This window comes from Tyto alba, unplaced genomic scaffold (genome assembly GCF_018691265.1).
Source record: "Tyto alba isolate M040663 unplaced genomic scaffold, T.alba_DEE_v4.0 Super-Scaffold_2, whole genome shotgun sequence".
In the NCBI taxonomy this organism is placed as follows: Eukaryota; Metazoa; Chordata; class Aves; order Strigiformes; family Tytonidae; genus Tyto; species Tyto alba.
In genome coordinates this window covers 73,120,278-73,142,214 of record NW_024881282.1, presented here as the reverse complement: position 1 = coordinate 73,142,214, position 21,937 = coordinate 73,120,278, and the positions used below count along the sequence as shown (strand labels likewise).

Here is a 21,937-nt window from a genome sequence, read left to right as displayed (position 1 = left end):
TCGCTTTCTGATCATTCCCTACTTCTAAATGAGCTACTTGTATAGTGGAGAGGATCTTTTCTCTGAAATTTTTCAGTATTGTTTTGGTGACAGTAGAAATTGTTACAGGGATAACAAAACTTAGGTTGATTTATTCCTAACATTCTCTTAAAAGATGAGATGATGAACAAGTGCTTCTACTGTACTTATTAAATTAAATCCTTTTGCTAGATCCCCTGTAACTTTATTTGTTTTGAAATGCTTTGGCAAATGCTTGAAAATTTGAGGTTTTGTTTCTCCAAATGGTTTTAATGTAGCAAAGACCCCGGAGATTGGATTTATGTGTATGGAAAATGATTATCCTCCAATCATTAATAAATCATCATAAAATGTAAATAACCATAAAAAAGCATATTAATTGAATCTGTACTTTTCAGTGAAACTACTGTTTTCCATATTCTTTATTATTATCATTATATTTTTTGACTGATATTTCTTCCCTTATGGTACTTATTATTCTTAAAAGTGCTTTAACATATTCTTGCCTATGATTTACGTTTTACTGTGAATGTTTCATTGGATAAGTCATATTGGCTAAGGCTTATTGTGAATTTAAACTTGTAAGAGAGTTAATTTGCGAAAAATCATTAAAAAATTGAGTCAACAAACAGAGGTCATTAACTTCTTTGAAGGTATTTTAAGTGTGTTTTTCCTGGTGAAGGGTCAACTGAGTAGTATCTCAGTGTTTTGTGTAGCACTGTTGAAAAGCATAGTTGTCTTCTCATGTTGATTCCTGTAAAAAAACTCTGGTTTGCTAATTTCAGACTCTCAGAACTAAGATATTTTAAAATATTTGAACACATCAAAACTATTTGAAAATTTATAAAGAAAAAAAGTGAGAACTTAAAATCTACTTGAAAGGAAGAAAGTCAGGTAAACAAACGCAAGCCCTCCAACTTTTGCCTATTTCTGGAACATCTTTCACAGGCCTGCTGCTCTGTTTTTTTCCAGAAAAGGAAGTTCAGAGATTATATAATTTCTCTGTAAAATTATATTTTCATAAAAAAACCATCAAGTACTGATAAGCAAAATATCAAAATTAGTTGTAGTGCAATTAAACTGCATTGATGAAAATTTAAGCTCTTATATAAATGGAATGGTTATCAATTGGATGTATTCAAGGATGCACTCATCTATCAAAAGCAGCCTTGAAAAATGATGCTAACGGTGTGACTAATGTTGTTACAGTTAATTCAATGCAACTGCAAATTGCTGCAGAAATGAAAGAGTTGACTTGTTTTTTTTCTCACATTCTTCTGTTTTGGTTCCCTTCTGTGTTGATACCACTCTACATGTGAGATAGAACGGTCATGTAGTTGCAGGTTGAGTTGGTTGGGAGAACTAATGCAACAAGAAATTAGCTTATTGAAAGCAAGGGGATAATAAAGGCCAGAGAATAAAGATTATTTTACTGAAGGGGTTCCACCCAGAGGGACTTTGACAACCTTGAGGAGTGGGTCCATATGAACCTCATGAAGTTCAACAAGGCCAAGTGCAAGGTCTTGCACATGGGTCAGGTCAATCCCCAGTGTCAGTACAGACTGGAGGATGAGTGGATTGGGACCAGCCCTGTGGAGAAGAACTTGGGGATACTGGTGGACAGAAAATTGGATATGAGCCAGTAATGTGCACTTGCAGCCCAGAAAGCCAACCGTGTCCTGGGCTGCATCAAGAGAAGTGTGGCCAGCAGGTCAAGGGAGGTGATTCTCCCCCTCTACTTCACTCTGGTGAGACCTCCCTGGGAGCGCTGTGTTCAGCTCTGGGGTCCCCAGCATAAGGGCATGGACCTGTTGAAGTGAGTCCAGAGGAGGGCCATGAAGATGATCAGGGGGCTGTAATACCTCTCCTATGAGAAAAGATTGAGAAAGTTGGGGTGGTTGAGCCTGGAGAAGAGAAGGCTCTGGGGAGACCTTACTGTGGCCTTTTAGTACTTAAAGGGGGCTTATAAGAAAGCTGGAGAGAGACTTTTTACCAGGGTCTGTAGTGACATGACAAGGAGCGACAGTTTTAAACTGAAAGAGGGTAGATTTAGATTGAACAGGAGACATACATTTCTTTGATAAGGGAGCCCAGAGGATTTGTGGATGCTCCATCCCTGGAAGTGTTCAAGGCCAGGTTGGATGGGGCTTTAAGCAGCCAGATCTAGCGAAAGTTGTCCCTGCCCATGGTGGGCTGTTGGACTAGATGAACTTTAAAGGTCCCTTCTAACCCATACCATTGTATGATTCTATGATTCTAACTGACTTGCATTCTTGATGCATCATAACCAAATCCACTGGTGGAAGGCAAGAACTAGATGGCGATGAGTGAGGTAGGATCTGGAATTGTTAAACCTAAGATCAAATCATGCCCCAGATTGCATAAACTGATTTACATCAAATTGTAATAATCCTATGCTCCTGCCTGCACCTGAATGCTCATTCCTGTCTATCCCTTTCTGAGTGCTACCTGTTGAGGGATGATTTACAGAGCTGAACTGCCCGATAACACAACAAAACAAAAAAGCACTGTTTGGTTTAATGGTGAACACCTTGAATAGGTACCATTGCAAAGAATTGAATAGAACTACACAGTAGGGCCAAGGCCAGATCATGACAGCTGAGACATAGATTCTCAATTTACCAATCTTGCTTGCCAGTATGCAGTAGTCTAGATGATCTTTTTAAGTCTCTCCACTTCTCAAGAAATTTGCTGCTGATTGTTTCTTGGAAATAATCATTAAATTAGTTCTTACTACTCTTTTAGTATTTTCTGTGTGATCTATGGATAACGGCAAGTCTTTACAGCCAACCAGAAGAAATCACTTCGCTCACAAAGCCACAAAACCAGACAACACAAAACCAAAGGAGAATCCCAAACAAGATCAGTGCTATTATGTTTCCTTTTTTCTGTGAAAAAATGTCATAAGAGACTCACCTATGGCTACCGATACATTGTCTGAGATGCCTTAATAAACTGTACTAGGATTTTAGAGAAAAGGAATATGTGTCGTGGTGATAACTTCAATCTAAGAATCTCTGTAGAATATTTCTGTTAATTTATTCATCAATATAGGCTTCCATTTGATGCTGGCCTACCAGGATTGGATAATTTTAAAGAGCGTACCTTGTTAACAATTAGGTTCCTGTTGTGAAATTTTTGACTAATATGAGCTAGATACACTTTTTTTTTGTGTGTTTGTCTTTCCAACGCATAAGAATGTAATGAGTGAATGATTGTATTTGTATCCCGTTATTATTCTTAGCAGAAAACTCATTTATTTTTCCATCCCATCCCGACTGTCTCATTTTCTTGATTCCAGAATTGTCAAAGGTGTTATAAAGTTAGTATCTATTATTTCTCCTTTCCTTGCTCGTCTTACCCCTTTCCCTTCTTTATCTAATGCAACTCTCTGTATTTTTAATATAACAGCACATCTTTTAACTACAGGGACCTATGGAATAAAAGACAGTGTTGACACTGAGCAGCATAGCAATCTCTTCCTGACATGCTTACAGTTCTTAGCCTAGAGAAGAAATAAAAAACTTGGTCACTTCATCTGTTGCTTTAGCAGATTTACTTGTGCTATTTTTTGGTGATCTAGAGGTTTCTATGCAAGTATGTATTTGGCTCCAGCTAGAGTGTTTTGCAGAACTTTTCCAGTAGTTAGTGTTTGATGTTGCACGATAATTTAATCTATTATGTGTTCTCAGATCACTTTTCATCTTCTTTCTCATGTTCTCTCTAGTTACGGGCTCCTAGGTAGCTACACATGTCTCATCGCAATTTGATTGAAATTTTTAAAAAATTGATTTAAATAGAAATACTATGAGAATTTTTCGCTCTAAGACGTTGGTTAAGCTTGTCATCTGTAGCTGTATATACTGTTTTATAGCAGTCCCTTTTGAATGATGACATGCTGTAATGGTTTTCCTTTTCAGTGCTTCCTGACTATGTGTTGCACATTTTTTCTTTAGCTTTTGTCCCAGAAAGATGATACCTCACTGCGATTTTTCTTATTTATTTCAGGAAAACAAATGAGAACTTCTAAGATCATAAGAATATAGCATAATTCTGGTAGGAAAGGGCCTCTACAGGTCTTCTAGCCCAACCTCCTGATCAAAGTAGGGTCAGCTCTAAGGTCAGATCAAGTTGCTCAGGGCTTTGTCCACTTGGGTCTTAAAACCTCTGAGGATGAGAACTGCACAGTCTCTGGGAGTTAACCTGTTCCAATGCTTGATTGTCCTCATATTGATAATGTTTCTCTCTCTAGTAGCCAGATGGAACACTTCTTTCTTTATGCTGCTTGTCTCTTATCCTCCCACTGTGCACCACTATTAAAAGCAGAGCTCTGTCTTCTTGATAACATTGGTTTTAGCAGGTTGCTATTAGGTGCCTCTGAAGCCTTCTTTTCTTCAGGCTAAATACCCCCAGTTCCCTCAGCCTCTCACAGAGCATGTGCTCCATACCTCTGAGCATCTTGGTGACCTTTTGCCTTTGCTCCAGTTTATTCATGTTTTCTTGTATTAGGGTTCTTAAAACTGGATGTGGTATTCTAGATGTGGTCTTGAAATACAAGAAATTGTTTGCAAACTCTAGAAAAAAATATATTTACAGTAAAGGTGACTGAACTCTGGAAGTGTTTGGTCAGAGAGATTGTAGAGTCTTTGTCCTTGGAGTTCAAAATTTGACAACACATGGCCTTGAGCAGCTTGCTGCAGGTGACCCTGCTTTGGACAGGAGTTAGACTTAGATGGTCTTCAGAGGTCCCTTCAACCTCAGTGGTTCCACAATGAATGCTGAGTGGGAATAATCACTTCCCTTCATCTGATGCGCCTGGATGCTGCTGGCCACCTTTGCTGCCAGAATATACCACCGGCTCCAAGCTTGCTGTCTGTTGAGAATTCCAGGTCCTTTTCCACAGAACTCCTCCACAGCCAGTTTGTTTCCAGCCTGTGTTCTTGACAAATACTATAATGCTGATTTATAAAAACCCATTTCTGAGGTTGTATGTGTCCATGTGCAAAATATGGTGAAGTAAGACCACCATTCTTGATTACTTTCAACACATTAGTTGCTAATTTCATATTTGTAATCTATATAACAGTGTTTTGGTGCATTCCTGTTGTGAATAAGAATTATGTAGCCCTAGTTTTTTTTTTTTATAGCTAGTTACTTTCTTAAACTATTTTGTCTTGTATTTCAAGCTGAACAATCAAAAGATAGAATGTTTCAGATGTCAGTCTACCTTGCTTGTGATAAAGCTGGTTGTATTTAGAACACTTCTACTGTAGATGATGACGCATGAGTATTTTTGCATTTTGACCTGTAGGAATAATGGCTGTGCATATGGGAGAACTAGAACTTGTCCCACAAGTATTTTTTCCACTTAATTAAGTAGACATTCCCATATATCCATTGTAATTAGCTTTTTCTTATTACTAACTCATCCTTTATAACACTTTCCTCAACAGACTCCCGTTAACATTCAGGTAAAAAGTTCATGCTGAGCTGTGCCACCTGAAAACGTAATATTCATGTATAAAATTGAGTATAACTCTTCATTTTTAAGTTCAAGTATAATGGTAATAAAATAACCAAAGGGGAAATATATGCATTGTATAATGTTCTAACCAGATGTATTAAAAATAGCAATAAAATATTAGTATCATTATTTATCAGAGCCTGGGAATTTTTAGAATAAAAGGGAGATAATTCAGTTCTGGGGACTGGAGTATACTGAAGTGTATAATAGCTACTTCTATGGCTAATTAAATAGCAAGATTTATGATCTGCAAAGGGAATCCTGCAAAGTTCTTTCTCGTTCCTGAGTTACAGAAGGTTGTTGCTAACATGTGCCTCAAGTCAGAATTATGGATGGATGGATGGATGGATGGATGGAACGCTGCTTGGAAAGACTTTCAGAGGTCTGTGAGAACAGATAAATGGCATGAATATGCAGATCATGTTGAGAAGTGTTTATGGAAATAACTGACACTAGCTTTTCTGAAAATTCTTCACAGGAACTTCCAATGATGTAATTTTAAGGAAACAAATAGGTCAGAGATAGCTTTCTTTGTACCTTTTCATTAAACTCCTGCAAGGCAAGTTTCCTGATTATGTCCACAATTCATTTGCGTCGATGGTTTAGTGTTATGATGAATTGCAGATCTGTTGCCTGAGAATATGGGCTCATTAGCCAAGATAGACAGGTATAAGGAATATGTACTGTAAATGTCCGTGCCTGTTATCTGTCTCGTGTCATGTGAACTGCATGTCTATTGCATATGTGCTTTCATGCATGGGTCAAGTTTCTGTATCACAGGTAGCAGAGGGTCTACCTGTGCAAATCCAGTGATAGCTTGTCTAGCATTTCTGGGTATGCATCAGCCCAGCAGTTCTGGTAAGCTTAGCTAAATGGAGAAAGTAGTCTTTCCTCCCACCTTCCTCAGCTCAACGTAACACTGCAAATGTGGTGCGTTCAGGGAAACTGTGATTATAACTGTCTTCCAAGCAGACTTCAGAGTCCCCACTAACATTATATAGCTGATACTGAAAGACACGCTCCAGTCACGCTCCAGTTTCTTTGTAAACAGATCCTGATGCCAGTCAGAAACGTATGTTTTAGAAATGTGGAAGTCCTGTCAGGAATTGTCAGAAATGCTAGCAGTAGTTATTTCTGTACGTAGTTCTCTTAACATCTGAGCTGCATATTCATGCTCTATGTCTGTTTCTTCAGCTACTATTGCTGTAACTCCATCTGTGAGATAGAACTTCTATATGACAATAACTGTTTAGTAATTTCCAGAAATCCAAATTGTTCATTTTATGCTAGTGTCTTGTCCAAGTTGGATTCTGAGGATGACAAAACATGGTATTTATATTTCTTGAAGCTACAACTGTTCTAAGGAAAATCAATGGATTGCTTGATCAGAATTTTGCTTTAAAACACTTATGAAAGTTAACGGCTTTTTATTTTAGAATTAAACTGCAAGTTGTGTTGTAAAACTTTATGAATGCTAATATATATCATTATAGGGATGACTGCTGATGATTGCAAGCAGATTGCTCTGTCTTGCTGAAAGTGAGTTTATTGTTGAATGAAAACTTCTATTCTGATGAATAAACGGTAGCTTGGGATTACTCTTATTCTTTTCGTTATCACTGGCTTCCACAATGCTATTTCTAAATTATGAACAATTTTAAATTCAAATATCCAGTTTCTCAAGTTTAGATATTAATTGGAAAGTCATAAACATGAGGAATTTCAGGAGAAATAGGTTCTGCAATTGGGGCAAGCATTTGTGTCTGTTCAGGATTCTAGAATGGCTTTTCTTCTAATGAGAAATGAACAACTTCAACATTTTTAGTAATCACTTATCAAATGATATCCCTAAATGTTATTTTTCTATTACTCTCTCTGCGTGTCATATGTGAGACTCAAATCTTCTGAAACATAAGTATGGCCACAACAGGTGCTTCCATCCTGAATCTTTTCTGTATTCACGTACAGATGTCTGCTTCTATTTTTCTTACATAATCTGTTGGACCAAATACTGTTATATGGTATTTTAAATTAAGAGTGAAAGAAAAGAGGATTCAAAGCAGAACAAGAGTATAGAAATTTTTCTGTAAGCACATTTTAACTTCCTCAATTCAAGACAATGCTCTTACACAGAATACACATAAGTTACAGTTAAGAATTAATACCATTAAGGGCAGACTTTTTTGAGGGCAAAACACATGCAGTATTGTGTCGTTCTGTGTGACTTTTCCAGCGGACCTTCAGATCTTCAAAGTCTTGTTTGAAACTCCTCTTCATAGAGCTCTTTAAAGACTTTGTTAGTACCTGAAGAAAAAAAATACATTTTATTGAATGATGCTAGGAAGTTAATAGACTAACTCAAGGCAGAGTTGTAACTATGAGGTGGTGGAATGTAATTAACACAGTTTTTATATTAGTCCTCTTCTTTTGATGTGACAGGAATTAAAGCATGTCTGCTCTTGTGTGTTCAAAACTTGGAATAGTTAAAATGTAAAAAAGCATATGTGCTGTTGTCTTCCGTCTTCCTGTATGGCTCTGAGTAGATTTAGTCTGAGTAGCTAAGAACTGTATCATGGTTGTTGATGAACTGACCTCAGACAGATTGTTTCAGAGTACATCCTGAAACTCTTGATGCACCAAAAACTGAGATGAAAAATGTCAACATTTTAGATTTTTGGAATAAATGATCCTTCAAACTCATCTACACTGAGACTGTCATTAACAGTGAGCCTGAGTCATATAGCATTGATGTCTATTTTGCAAAGTATAAATCGTACATTGATTTAGAAGATTTGCAATTAAATATATTCTTTGTGATATCACTGAACTGTATGGTAAGAGTGTGCCACAACAATAAGCTTTACATTAAAATTGCCGAGTTTGGACTCTTGCACCTGTTCACGAGAGGCCTTTTGGGACTCTTATGAAACTTCTAGTGGCCTGTTTGGCCACTGAAGGATTTATATTTTTCCCCATCAGTTTGAGAAGATTGAATGCATCACTAGGATACTGTGCATCAGGATGCCTAGTAAGAATTTCTGAGACAGTTGCTAACTCTGCTCAGTTTTAATTATTTCTGTGATTACCTCCTATGAGGGTCTCTGGTAATGGGTGAACAAGAAGATCAGTGTCCAAAACTGCTTTGGGATGAGAGGAGAGGAATGGGATGGGGTGGGTATGACATCAGATTTTGAAAATGATTTCAAGGGGATTCAGGAGAGCACAGGCAATTAGACATGCACATCAGGAAAGTTTGTAGAAAGTGTAAAAATAAACAGCATTAATGCTTAAAGGATAAAACCCATATTATTTAATATTTTCTATAACTCCTGTAAAGCAGCACAAATCTGTCAACTTCTGGAAGGAATCAGTGAGCCCGTGAACAACTGTATGGTTTATCAAAATGCATTTCGGAAATACAATTGAAGACCTTTATCAGAAGTTCATAAAGAAGCTAAGCATCTATGGTAGAAGCATTGTTACCACATAGGGAGCAGAAGGGTTTATAAGGGTATATAAGTAGTCCTTGAAAGACAAAACATCACTTTACTACTTCAAAACATAAAATGAGCTTCTGCTTGGTATGTTAAGCTGTTCTAATCCCTTATGTTCATCCCATTTTGAAATGATGGATTGTAAGTTTGAAAAAGTAATATTGGAGCAAGATAAGTGAGATCAAAGGTATGGAACAGTTTCTGGGTGATGGATTATGTTCTTGAGCTTGGATAACTTAGCTAAGTGGAGGATTGTAATAGAAGTCTTTAAAATGATGAGATGCATAAAGAAAGTGAACAGGGAGTAGTTGCTTTCCATTTCTTCTGATGCAAGACCTAGATAGTATCTCGTAATACTCCTGAGTGATAGGTTTAAAAAAAAGTGGTTGAGTAACTAGTCTGTGGAGCTACTTGTCAAAGGATTAAAAGCATCTTGCATGAGTTTAGAACCTGGACAGTTTGAAGCTGGCTGATAAAAAAAAACCTTTAAAAAACTTTAATTACTAAGATACCGCCTTGAGTTAGGGAAGTCTCAGTGCTGCAAACTAGAAATTGAAAGAATGCTGCAGGGATATCACTATGGGCTTATTTTGCTCTTATCCCCTGTAGACGTTTGCTGCTGATTGCTCTTAAAAGGGAAAATAGGAGGTGGTTTGTTGGTTTGGCCCAGTAGCCAATTTTAAGTTTGTTGAAATAAGCCTTTGTTGGGGCTTCAGGTAATAGAAAATTGAGGGCATCTGTAGGATTTATCCTGAGGGCTGTAGTTTTTCTTCAGGACAGGTGTCTTCAGAAGCTCTTAAGGAGCCTGTGTCTCTTCAGAAGCTAATGATGCTGTTTTCTAGCTTGTCACTGAGTGTAAAATATTCAGGAAGAGATCAAATCTATTTATAATTGGAGCTGAATACTTACATAAAAGGCATTGTTCTATGTGTTTTAGATTAAGTATACTGTGCTATTAGTATACTTCAGAATAAAAATATTTTATCTTCTATCTAAAACTTAAAGCACCAGCTTTTGGGATTTTAAGTGTCCATATTTATGATTTCTAGCTCTTACCCAGATTTGAACTGTTGTCTGGCCTATGCCGTAATTCAAAAATGTACCCTGAGCACTTCTTTTATTGCTACTTCAACAATTTCTGCAATTTATAATACATCCACTTGTGTAAAACTGAGGTTTGATTACAAAGCCGAGTAGAAGATTGGGTCTTTATATTATGAGACTGTGGATACTATTATAACATGAGAATCAGTACCAACTTTTTAATAAGATGTTGCTTTTTTCATCCTATTATGTAGGAATAAATAAGATGCCATTTTCCTTGTAGAAAATTTTGGGCTGGAATGCTTCGTAAATCTCTTTCCTACTGGTTAGGAAATTTTATGTTTTGAAAAGTCAGGCTATGTAATTACCAAGGGTGAAAGATCTTTTCTTTTAAGGGAATTATCTTGGAGTAATTATGGAATGTGCTATGGAACGTGTGCAAACAGCTGTGCTGGGCTTCTATGCTGCGGGGTTTTTTTGGTAGCGGTAGAGGGGGCTACAGCAGTGCCCCCTGTGAGAAGCTTCTCTAAAGCTCCCCCAGCTCCAAGCCAGACCCTCTCTGGCCAGGGCCAAGCAGATCAACTGTGCCTCTGCGATAACATACTTAAGAAGGGGAACCTGAGAGGGGGTTGGGACTTGTGAGGAAGAGCTGGGAGCAGGATGAACACTGAGGTCAGTGGAAGGAAGGAGAAGGACATGGGAGGAGCAGAGACCCCTGTATCCTGTGGTGAGATGGTAGGGCCGCCCCCTGCCACCCATGGAGGTCTGTGGTGGGGTAGAAGCCAACCTGAAGCCTGAGGAGGAGCCCACGCCAGGACAGGTGTCTGTGCTTAAAGTAGGCCAGGACCTTGAGGGGAGAAGCGGCCCCCACTGTTGTGGTTCGGCACTGGGAGGGCTGCAACACGCGGGGGTGACCCACGCCGGAGCAGCGTGGGAATGGCTGCGGCCTGTGGGGAGGGCTCACGCCAGAGAAGGTTCATGGAGGGCTGTCTGCAGTGAGAGGGGAGCCCCGGGGAGCAGGGGAGGAATGTGCGGTGTTCACCCCAACTCCCAAGAAGGAAGGAGCGGTGAGCTGACTGTGACCCCCATCCCCTGCCCCCTGCGCTGCTGGGGGAGGAGGTAGAGAGATCGGGAGCAGAGCTGAGCCCGGGAGGAAGGGAGGGGTGGGGGAGGTGTTTTTTGGATATGGTGGCTTCTCACTGTCCCCACCTTGTCTGTTAAGTGTTGTCTTGTTAGCATTTGAATTAAAGTTATGTTTTCTTTTTTCTTCCCCTACCGAGTCTGTCTTCTGCCTGTAACCATAATGGGTGAGTGACTCCTCCCAGTCCTTAGATGGATTCTTTGAGCAATTCCTGCTCCATATTCTACCCCTCCCATCTCTGCAATGGGGAAGGAGTGATTGAGCAGCTGCATGGTGCTCAGTTGCTCTCTGGGCCTAAACCAGGACAACAGCATACTCCAACCCACTTTTGTGTTTGTTCTTGTGCATGCTCACTTTCTCTATCTTGAACTGTATTTAAGATTGAATTTACATTATAATCTCCAGCTTCATGAAACATTTTGGGTATACTGTGCCTACCATTGATAATGTTAATATACATGTTGACTATCATTATAAATGTCATGTTTCCTTCCTACCTGCCTCCCCCTTTTCACATAACTTTGAGAGCAAGGTGAACCAAGATTTTTAATGGGAGTTCCCTTAGAGGATTCACAAATATGTGAATGAAGTACTTAAATGGGTTTAAAGAATAAAATGGCGAAGATACCTTTATGACTTAATGAGATACATATACAACTTCAGAAAGCTTTTTTCCTTGCAATTGTCTTTTGTTTATGTGATAATATACTTGAACATACCTAAATTCATGTATAGGAGTTCTTAAATATACATCAGTAGAGAAAATAGAAGTGTAAGCATGCTCTATACAGATTATTTAATCTATCCTTTATATTTAAAAGCTCTGGTCTGATTGATAAAACCTTATTAAAAACAAACAGCACTTGGAGACTTTGTGTCAAAACTTTCCATTTGCTTCTGTAAATGGTTTTGATATTTTCATTAATACCGTGTTGGTGAACAGCTTATGTGACCTGAAAAGATGAGAAACACTGTGCCTGTACTTGTGGTTGGCTGCAGTCATTGTTGTCAAAGTATTGACAGTGGTGTTTCTTTTCAATTTGGCTGGCTCTATTTATTTTTCTGTGATGACATAAAAGGTTGTTTTCCTTTCCTCTTCAGCTTTCTTGTTCTCATGAAATTATCCCATCATCACCTATTTAAAAAAATAGATGGAGGACTTTGTTTAGCTAAAGCCTGTAAAGTCTGACTTTTCAAAATAAAAAGTATTCCTGATAATGATAACTGTAGGAAAAGGTCATATGTACAATATATTAAATAGTGCAGTAAGGTTCTGTGTCATTCAGAGGGCATTGTTTCCCGAGGGTTCTTAGCTTAGAGAGTTGCAAGTTTTTTTTCACTTTCTGACCCTAGAAAACAATTTTTAATACTCTGAAATTTCTTCTGTATAGTTTTAAATAACAGAAATCAGTGCAGAAGTTCAAATGATCTAAAATGTTAAAATTTCCAATGTGCAGATAAGAAAAGTTGCATTTTGAAACTGGAAAATATTTCCTAAGGAATGAATAGAAAAAGTAATATAGTGTGTTTTCATTTGTGTGTAAATATATAAAGGAGGATATATATGTATCTATATTACTTACACATTTATTATATATAATATACATATTATATATAATACTCAGTATCTATTTGATTCCTTCTGTGTATGCTTATAGCTGCCTTTGTACTTATACACCAGATGGCATTCACAAATGCTGTTTACATTCCTTTTTCTACCTGTAATTGAAATAATTGAAGAAGTTAGAAAGAAAGATTTTCATATTTATTATGGACTGATTGTTATGAAGTATCTGTAGTATTTTGGAATAGTTTTAAAGTTAAAATGACATGGAGATACATTGGATTTACTGAACAGTTGCTTTGGAAGTACATTTAACATGCACTTAAAAAGCATTTGTGTTCTGTTTAACACTCCCATCATGAATTAGTAATATTTTGAACAGATAGCTGTCAGTTCTGTGGCTGCATATGGTGATTGGAAATGGAGCATATTTGTTACAATATGCATCAGAGCGAGTAAGAAGAATCTCATTGATGTAAGTGGTTGAAAATACTAGCATCTGCTTTGGTATTTTGTTCCTGATAGACAAAAAATGTTAGAGGTGTATGGTGTAGATTCTGCAACATTTGGAGGTTATTAAGAATACAAGTAGGACCATCCTTAGTTCACTCAATATCATTTTCTCAGTGCGTCCACTGAAAAAGGTTACTTTAGGATTTATCTTTCAAGGCAAACACCTTTCCAAGTTATATCTTACTATCAGCATTTGGAATAGAGCTAGCAAAATGGATGGACTTGATACTCAGTGGTTAAACATGCTTTTAGAAACTGTAATCTTCCCTCTTCCCCCTGTCCTACCTAAGGATTGACCCAGTTAAATCTGTTCAGTGCATTTTTTCTTTATTTTCACTTTTTCATCAAGTTTCTTCCATTTAGAATTTGCCCAACCTTAAAAAAAAAAAAAGAATTGCCCAATAAATTTTTTCATGTTTAGTGAAGGCTGTAATTGAAATATTTTATTTTAAATTGTAATGATTATTTTTTGAGAAGTTCTGGCAGACCTAGTTATAATGACAGGGCATTGAAGTGGTTATACTAGCCTCTACAGAATAAGTACAGACTACTAACACAAAGATTTGAGGCTGAAGCAAATTTTGAGCCCTTGTGACATTATAAAATCTTAACCTTCTGTATTGTAAGGTGAAACTAATTATGTGTCAGAGTCTGAACTAGCTATTATAGCCATTCAACTGTAAAGTAGGTTAGCGTAGTTCACTGAAAGTATGTTGGAAGCTATCTGAGCAGAACGTCAAGGAATTTAGATACTGCACACCAATGCATGAATTTTTTATGTTTATCATGGATACCGTTGTGTACTCATGCATACTTTGTCATATGTGGATGCTTACCAGAAAGTGTCAAGAACAGTGTTTAGAAATACAAGGTGTTTTCTGTTAACTGTTTGCTGAAGATCTGTTGAGGCAAGACAATCCTGTTCTCAGTTGCTTATGACTTTTTCAGTTTGTCTTTTGCTTAGTATCTGTGGTCAAAGTTATACAAGGAATAAATGAGGAAATATAACAGAAATTTGCAGGATGAGTAATGAAATGTTCCTGTGAGGACCCAGAACTGTGAAGGAGAATAGGTAGGAGGGTTGAACGCTGTAACAGTTTTTTCTGCAGAAGTTAGCATAGAAATTGTATTGCGTTTACATGGCAAAGTTTTGGTAGCTGGGTAGCTGCAGAGGTGTCTTCTGTGAGGAGATGCCCTGTGTTGGACAGAGCCAGTTACAGCCAGCTCCAGGACGGACCTGTCGCTAGCCAAAGCTGAGCCCATTGGTGATGCTGGTGGGTGCCTCTGTGATAACATACTTAAGAAAGAGTAAAAAACACTACACAGCAGCTTTAAGAGAGGAGTGAGAAAAATTGAAACAACCCTGCAGACACCAAAGCCATTGAAGAAGGAGGGGGAAGAATTGCTCCAGGAGCAGAGGTTCCCTTGCAGCCCATGGTGAAGGCCATGGTGAAGCAGGATGGCCTTCTGGAGCCCTTGGAGATCCACAGTAGAGCAGGTATCCACCTGCAGCCCTTGGAGGGACCCCGCTCCAAAGCAGGTAGAGATGCTTTCATAGCAGCTGCAGCTGGTGGAGAGGAGCCCGTGCAGGAGCAGGCCTTCTGGCAGGACGTACGGCCCATGAGGAGTGGCAGAGATGAAGTGTTATGAACTGACCACAACCCCCATTCCCCATCCCCCTGTGCCTCTTGGTGGGGAGAAGGTAGAAGAGTTGGCAGTAGAGTTGAGTCAAATTTTGAAGCTGGTATCACCAATTAAATTGTATGGTAATTAAAATCTTAACCACTGTACTTCTATATTGCATTGAGCAGTAATTCATGAATTTTGTGAGCTTGAAATGTTTTTTTTCTTTAACTGTGTTACTAGCTTTTTCCTCTACCTATAAGCACAAAAGGAGCAAGAATAGTAGATAACAGAATACTTTTCTTTTTTTGTTTACAGAGCCCTTCTCACAGTTATGCAAACTCCCGAAAGTCAATTATAAGTGTCATAGAAGGGAATATGTAAAGCGTAGTTTAATTAGAAGAGAGAACTGGGGGAGCCAATAAAGATCTTTCCAGTTAGATGAGTCAGCGCAAGTAGAAGAGTGACTCCCAGCTGTGTTCATTAGTAGCTGAAATAATGAACAGAAAAATAAATCAATAGGCAAGATCAAATGTAGTGAAGAGCAAATTTATCTGTTTTCAAATCCAAGATGGCAGTTTTGGGTTGCATTTCCAGGTTTATATGGAATAAGTGATACTTTGAGAAAGAAAACAGTTTCGGATTCATAGATCACAGTTGGGAGTAGCACTACCTGGGGAGAGACTACTGATTGAAGTAGTAGTGTTTAGCTCTGTGTTGTGTTTCAGTGTTAAATATATAAAGATATTTTTACAGATGAACAGTTACAGATTAAATAATTGAGTACTATATTGCTGTATTTTTACAGTACTGCTTCTAGAAATACCAGTTAACTTTCTTTAAATAAATAAATACAACAGTATAGAAACATTTGAAAAGAAAATTTGAGTACAGTTTTTGTTGTTACAAGTTGCTTGTCCAGTAGGTTATGTAAAGAAAATGAATATACTATTTCCTCAAGATGCCCTATCCTGGATATGATACATGACTAATACAGGAGTGTGTCAGACTTGTATAAAAGGTATTGTCCCAGTGCATGGGGTAGCTTCTCTGTGTCCAAAATAAGATTAAAGTAGATTTGAGTTCCGTGTGAGACTTTCCATTCTTTCAATATTTATGCTTTATTGCACTGCTGAGGATGCTCGTATTCTGTTTGAGAGACAGCGTCAACAAGATGAAATAGTTGTCCATTTTAGTTGGTAATTCCTGTGGAAAATTCCAAATTTCAGGGAATTATCCTTGCTTCCTCATCAACACCGATTTGGTTTATACATTGATTTTTAATATCAAATACTGTGAAAGTGCTTCTGCTAGGCCAGTAGAAAACTTCGCTGTAATTTTGTAAATAGTTAATGATGTGGTCAGTTACAAGTGATTCAGAGCACATAATAATTTTTTTTTTATACTTTAAATCACTTGTTGGCTGTTGTACGATAATCAATGGAATTATTAGTGTATAGTTTTCCCTTGTGAACTTTTAGGTTTCATACTTTATGGCAGTTTTATAGAATTTGAAGATGAAAATGCAATTCAGTTTCATTAAAAAAACCCAGAATTTAAAAACCCCATGTAAATACAGTAAAGAAAATCAATATAGCCTTTTATTTATTTTAATAAAAAGAAAAATATCTCAAGACACACAAAAATGAACTGATATTCACCACTTTTACTCTAAGGCCAAGTTAAAATTTGAAATCAAATCAAGCAAAATTAATAGTCCAACATCAGTGAAAATTTTTTTAGGAAGATTTTTCTGATAGTTGCTCAGCTTTTCAGTTGATTTTCATAAAGGAATTATTCAAACAATAGCAGTTGAGACAACAAATTTTTACCCTGTTTTTCTGTGTACATAGTGGTTACACGAAAACAATTTTACGTAGCAACTTCCTTTTAAAATATGTATTGGGAATTTTATTTTCTTGAATCTCTATAGAAAATCATACCAAAATTAGTTGAGTGAAGGGATTATCAATCAAATATTCAGAAACATTGCTGTGTATTTAAATAATGTCTTTGATCACTTTGGGGTTGAAGTGGAGATATCTTTCTCATTATTTCAAATTCTAGTCTATATTAGAGCTATGTTCCAAAACCAAAAAAATCCATTTAGAGTTAATACATTTAAACAAATACATGAAAATACCCTGCCATTTTAGCTATATAGCTTGTGTGTTACATTTTGATTCATGATATTAACTGTAATCTTGGGTTCAGAATAGTCATGACAACATTGAAATAGACTTTTTATTTCTTATGCTGCTGGTAGTTATTATTCTGGTGGTCTAAAGATCAAATTCTTATCCTGTCACTGAGTAGGGTCTAAATTTTCATATTTCTTACATTATTTGTGTAAATTTATGAGAAAAAAATTCAGCTTAAAAAAATCTCTAGTGTGGTATATTTTGGCGTTTAAGGTGACAGCTTTTTAAACCTACTTGGAGTTCCGCAATAGAGCTATAAATTAAGGGGCACTAGATTAGCTAGTATAGAGCAATTGATGCAGTACTAGCTATGGGATATACTCTTAGAGATGGGGACTTGAAGTAGGATTATACAATGTGATGATTTACTATTTACCTGTAGAAGCACACCTAGGAAATGTAAAAACAAAACACAAACACCTTAAGAAAACATAGAAAAATACAAGGATTGAGATAAGTAATTGAAGGAAAATAAACTTTTTTTTTTTCACAAACTTATACTTGTATATGGTCTCTTCTTCAGGATAACTACACATTTGCACAGCCAGGAATTCAGAAGAAAGTGAAAATGTTGGAAGAACTTGTTAGTCGGATTGATGGTAAGTCTTAAAAGCTGACCTGATTTAAAAGCTAACCTAAACTGGTGTTTCATTGGAAGTGTTTCATTAAAACGTTTGCAAGAAGTCAAGACAACAGCTGTTACCTACAATGGTGGGGTAATATTGCCTTCCTCAGATGAGGAGTTGTAATCAATTTGTGGCACCCTGGCCTTTGCAAGATCACTGCTGTGTATCATTTAAAAGAAAGCCACTAGAGCATGAGCCACTTTCATTACTTTTTATTAAGGCAATATAATCAAAATTCAATGGCAGTTTCTTTGCAGCAGAGTAATGACCACATACAAAAGGCAGCTAGTATTCATTTCACATTAAGCTCAATGATTGTTGTAATTCGGGCAAGTCACAGTGGTTGTTTATGGTTGTCCTTCGGCACTATGTTTTGTGCCTTTGTGCATCATTTTGCTATCTGGAATGCCTGAATAATTTCTCTGTGGAATCCAATTAATTATGAACTCTGGAAATAACATCTTTAATATTATAGATAAATTACAGTGTGTGCAGGGGTAATTTTAGATTATGCTTTCATGTTTTAGCAGGGCACTTTGAAATATTTTCTACCTTCATCCTTAAAATAATTCCCTCCATGAAATGCTGACTGTCATATTGCTGGAAGAGAGTTTAATTAAATGAAATGCAAGAGATAATGCTTGCCCATTCTAAACATACTCTCTTGATAGTTTGTTAAATTAATGAACAGAGTATTAACGAAATGTTACCAAGCAGAACCAGGCATAGATTTGCGACACTAGCCTGTCAATGACGAGATAGAAAAATTGTTTCTTGTGTAGCTTAATATTTGATGATCTTCTTGGAAAGATTAATTCCATTTTTTCATTACACGTACTGTGAGGGGCTTTTTTGTGCCACTGCTTATCATAGCAGATTTGGGGTTGGCCTGCACATACTTACATCCCGAACATTTGATAGTGCTCTTTGTGCCTTTTATAGGATGATAAAGTATTTTTAATGATCAAAAACTAAGGGCAGGAAAACAGTGTTTATGTAATATTACACTATAAATGTAAATATATGTAAAACTTTTTGTTGTAGATGTATTTTTTTTAAATGTAAATGAATATGAAAAATATAAGGGGATGCTTCTTTTAATATGTTTAATATATTTAAAATGTTTTAAAACATTGTATTTTGTTACTTTAAAAATATCTAACTACTTGCAGTGTGACCTTTTGTATGTCATTTTATGCTTATATCAATATTGGTGTTTACATTTCAATTACTTATAGAAGCAAATGATTGTATATTAAATGAAGTATATAATTATAATGCCTGTAAATAGACTTCCTGAACTTGGTCAATGAACACTTATATAAACAAATTCCTTAACCAAGTTTTTAAAATGAAAAATACCATTCTGATAATCAACCTTATTGTTTGGTTTAATAAAAATATTAAATATAATACAGTATATTATTGTTACATTTCTAAGAAAGGAATAAAAGCTGAAGGCTTATTTGTACCATCAGAGCTTTAGGGATATAGTTAAATAACTTTTTTCAATTCTTAGGTTTGGGAAGAATTATTTTTAAGGCTTCATGTCTAAATTGAAAAAAAAAAAAAAAAAAGACATAGCAAATAAATGTGTTTTCTTAAATTGTCCTTTATTGGGCTTTGTAACTGAAAGTAAAGTGTGGGTTCCTGATTTTTATCTGATTTAAAATAATTTTGTGAGATCTTTATAGGACTGTATTTGATAAGACATTGTTGAAGTAGTTCTGCATAAAAAACTGTAATTGTTTATTTTTTGTTCTAAATGTGCATCCAATTTTTTCTTCAGTGTTTTTTGATCTAATTTATATACAGTTTAGTAAATGAGGCAGCCAATACAATGTATACTTTACATTGAGCTATACGTTATGGCAGGTTTTGTATCAAATGTCTGTGACTAGATAGCTGCCAAGATTTTTTTAAAAGTAAGACGGGTACTAAACAATATCTTTTTTACACTAGATTTATTTTTGGTAGGTTTTAGGAGACATCATGAGTGTTTTGCTACTTCATGTTGATTTGCTGTGCTGTTTAAAATAGTTACAAATTGAAATCTTAGATTAATCTTAACTCTAGATCACTTACATGGTTGCGTAGTAGAGGATGGTTTCCTTGTATTGAGCAGTGTAGTTGGGGAAAACAAAGCAAAATCCTAACTTTAAGGATTTGATCATATAGCAAGTATATTTTGCACGTTGTCTGTATGATGTACCTGTAGCATATGTAGAAAAGATGTTAAAGGAAATTATTTTTAAAAATAATGGGGATTATCATGCTTCAGAGTGAGGGAAATTTCATTACAGATTTTCTCGTCATAGAAACTATGAAGTATTTTAAAAAGCTCTCACAGATATTTCAAAAGGAAGCCAGTAAGATTTGGATGTAATTGACATTATCAAAACCTTGAACTATTTAGATTATATGGAGTCTCTGGAAGTCACTGTTCCAAACCTCTGCTCTTGCCTCTCTTGATCTAAGGGGACAGGGCCAACTTAGTTCTGGCTGTGTAGAGTCTTGTCCTGCTGAATTTTGAGTAGGTCCAGGGATGGACATTCTGCAGCCTCTTTGGGTAAGACTGTTCAAGGGTTTGACTACCATAAGTTATTTTTATTTTAAGATAACTAGAATTTTTGTTTATGGAACTGATGTCCACTGCCTTTTATTTTATCTCTGTGTACCTCTGAGAAGAATCTGGCTCCGTCTGCTCTACACATTCCCATTAGGTAGTTGCAACTGTTCACAGACTTTTCATTTTAAGGCTGAACAAACCCAGTTCTGTCAGCCTCCTTTCACGTGTAAATTGCTCCAGCTTCCTAACTACCTTGGTTGCCCTCCACTGGACTTGCTCTTGTATGCCAGTGTGCCAGAATTGGACATAATGCTGCAGACATGGGCTCACAAGTGGAGAATACGGAGGAAGAATCACGTCTCCTGACCTATTGGCTTCTCACTTGCTTAGAGAGCCCAGGATACAACTGGCCTTCCTTTCTGCAGGGACCCACTGCTGACTTGGGCGCAGCCTGTTCTCCACCAGGGCCCCAGGTCCTTCTTGGCAGAGCTGCCTTCCAGGCAGTTGGTGCCCAGTCAGTGCTGTTGAATGAGACTATTCCATCCCAGATACAGGACGTTTGCCTCTCCTGAGCTTCAGAAGGTTCCTGTCAGCTCTTTCTTCAGTCTGCCAAGGTCTCTCCAAATAGTAGCCCTGACTTTCAACTTGTTAACCACTCCTCCCAATCTGGTGTCATCTGCAAACACATAGTACACTCTGTGCCATCATTAGTTGTTTATAAAGGTGTTGCACAGTACTGGCCCCAGTATTGACCCCTGAGGGATGCCGTTAGTAATTAGCTGTTAATTTGTACTGCTGATCACAACCCTTACAATACAGTGGTCCAGCTAAAAGTTTTGCATAGTAAAAGATATACATTTTTCAATATTCTTAGGGCTGTTTCTTTTTGCCTGGAAGACTGGCTGCTCACTTACTTTGTTCTGCCAGAAAAATACACCAAAGTGTGTGTAAGATTAAAATAAAGTTTTAGTTGTTAGATAAGCAATGGTGGATGTATACTGCTGTCATTTCATAAACTTTTACATGCCTTGGGTAAGGGATCCTGACATGATTGGCTTTTTGATGGAATCATGACATAGTTTGATTAAATTATATGTTGTGTTTTACTCTTCATTTCTTTTTGCTTTTGTCTGTTTATACTGGGTGTGCTATACTGTAGCTAAAGGGAAATGTATGGCTGATACGAATTTGGTCACTTTATTTTTAAAAAGAAATATCATGATCTCTGTTTACTGTAAATATCCTAAGTGCTAATTAAGGTTATTGTGGAAGAAAATAATATTCCTTTTGCTACTGTGTCACATTGTTTTCTTGATGCTGTTTAAGTGCATGGTGAAGGGAATCTTAACACAGTAAGTAGCTGCGTGAGTAGATGAAACTTGTACAGCTTGTTTGCTGATAGTAATGGATTACCAGTGTATGAAAAGTGATGCTCACCCTTCAGAGAGTGTTAATGTGTTATGTTAGTGATTCAAGCAACCTTCATTAGCCTAGCCTTATGGATCACAACTCCTCTCAAAGCACCTGTCCTTGTCTGTACACTGCGGAACACTGAAGTAGGCTTTGAACAGCCAAGCTACTCTGTTAATTTAATCATAA

The 21,937-nt window shown here is 36.9% G+C and overlaps 1 protein-coding gene across 2 annotated transcripts in view; it reads left to right on the top strand.

Moving 5' to 3' along the window:
* Window positions 1-21,937, top strand: part of TBC1D22A (TBC1 domain family member 22A) — a 185,967-nt gene that overhangs the window by 68,625 nt on the left and 95,405 nt on the right. For both annotated transcript variants that reach the window (XM_042792451.1, XM_042792452.1), the window contains exon 10: window positions 17,667-17,742. In XM_042792451.1, coding sequence (XP_042648385.1) covers window positions 17,667-17,742 — 76 coding nt within the window. The remainder of the gene's footprint in view (window positions 1-17,666; window positions 17,743-21,937) is intronic.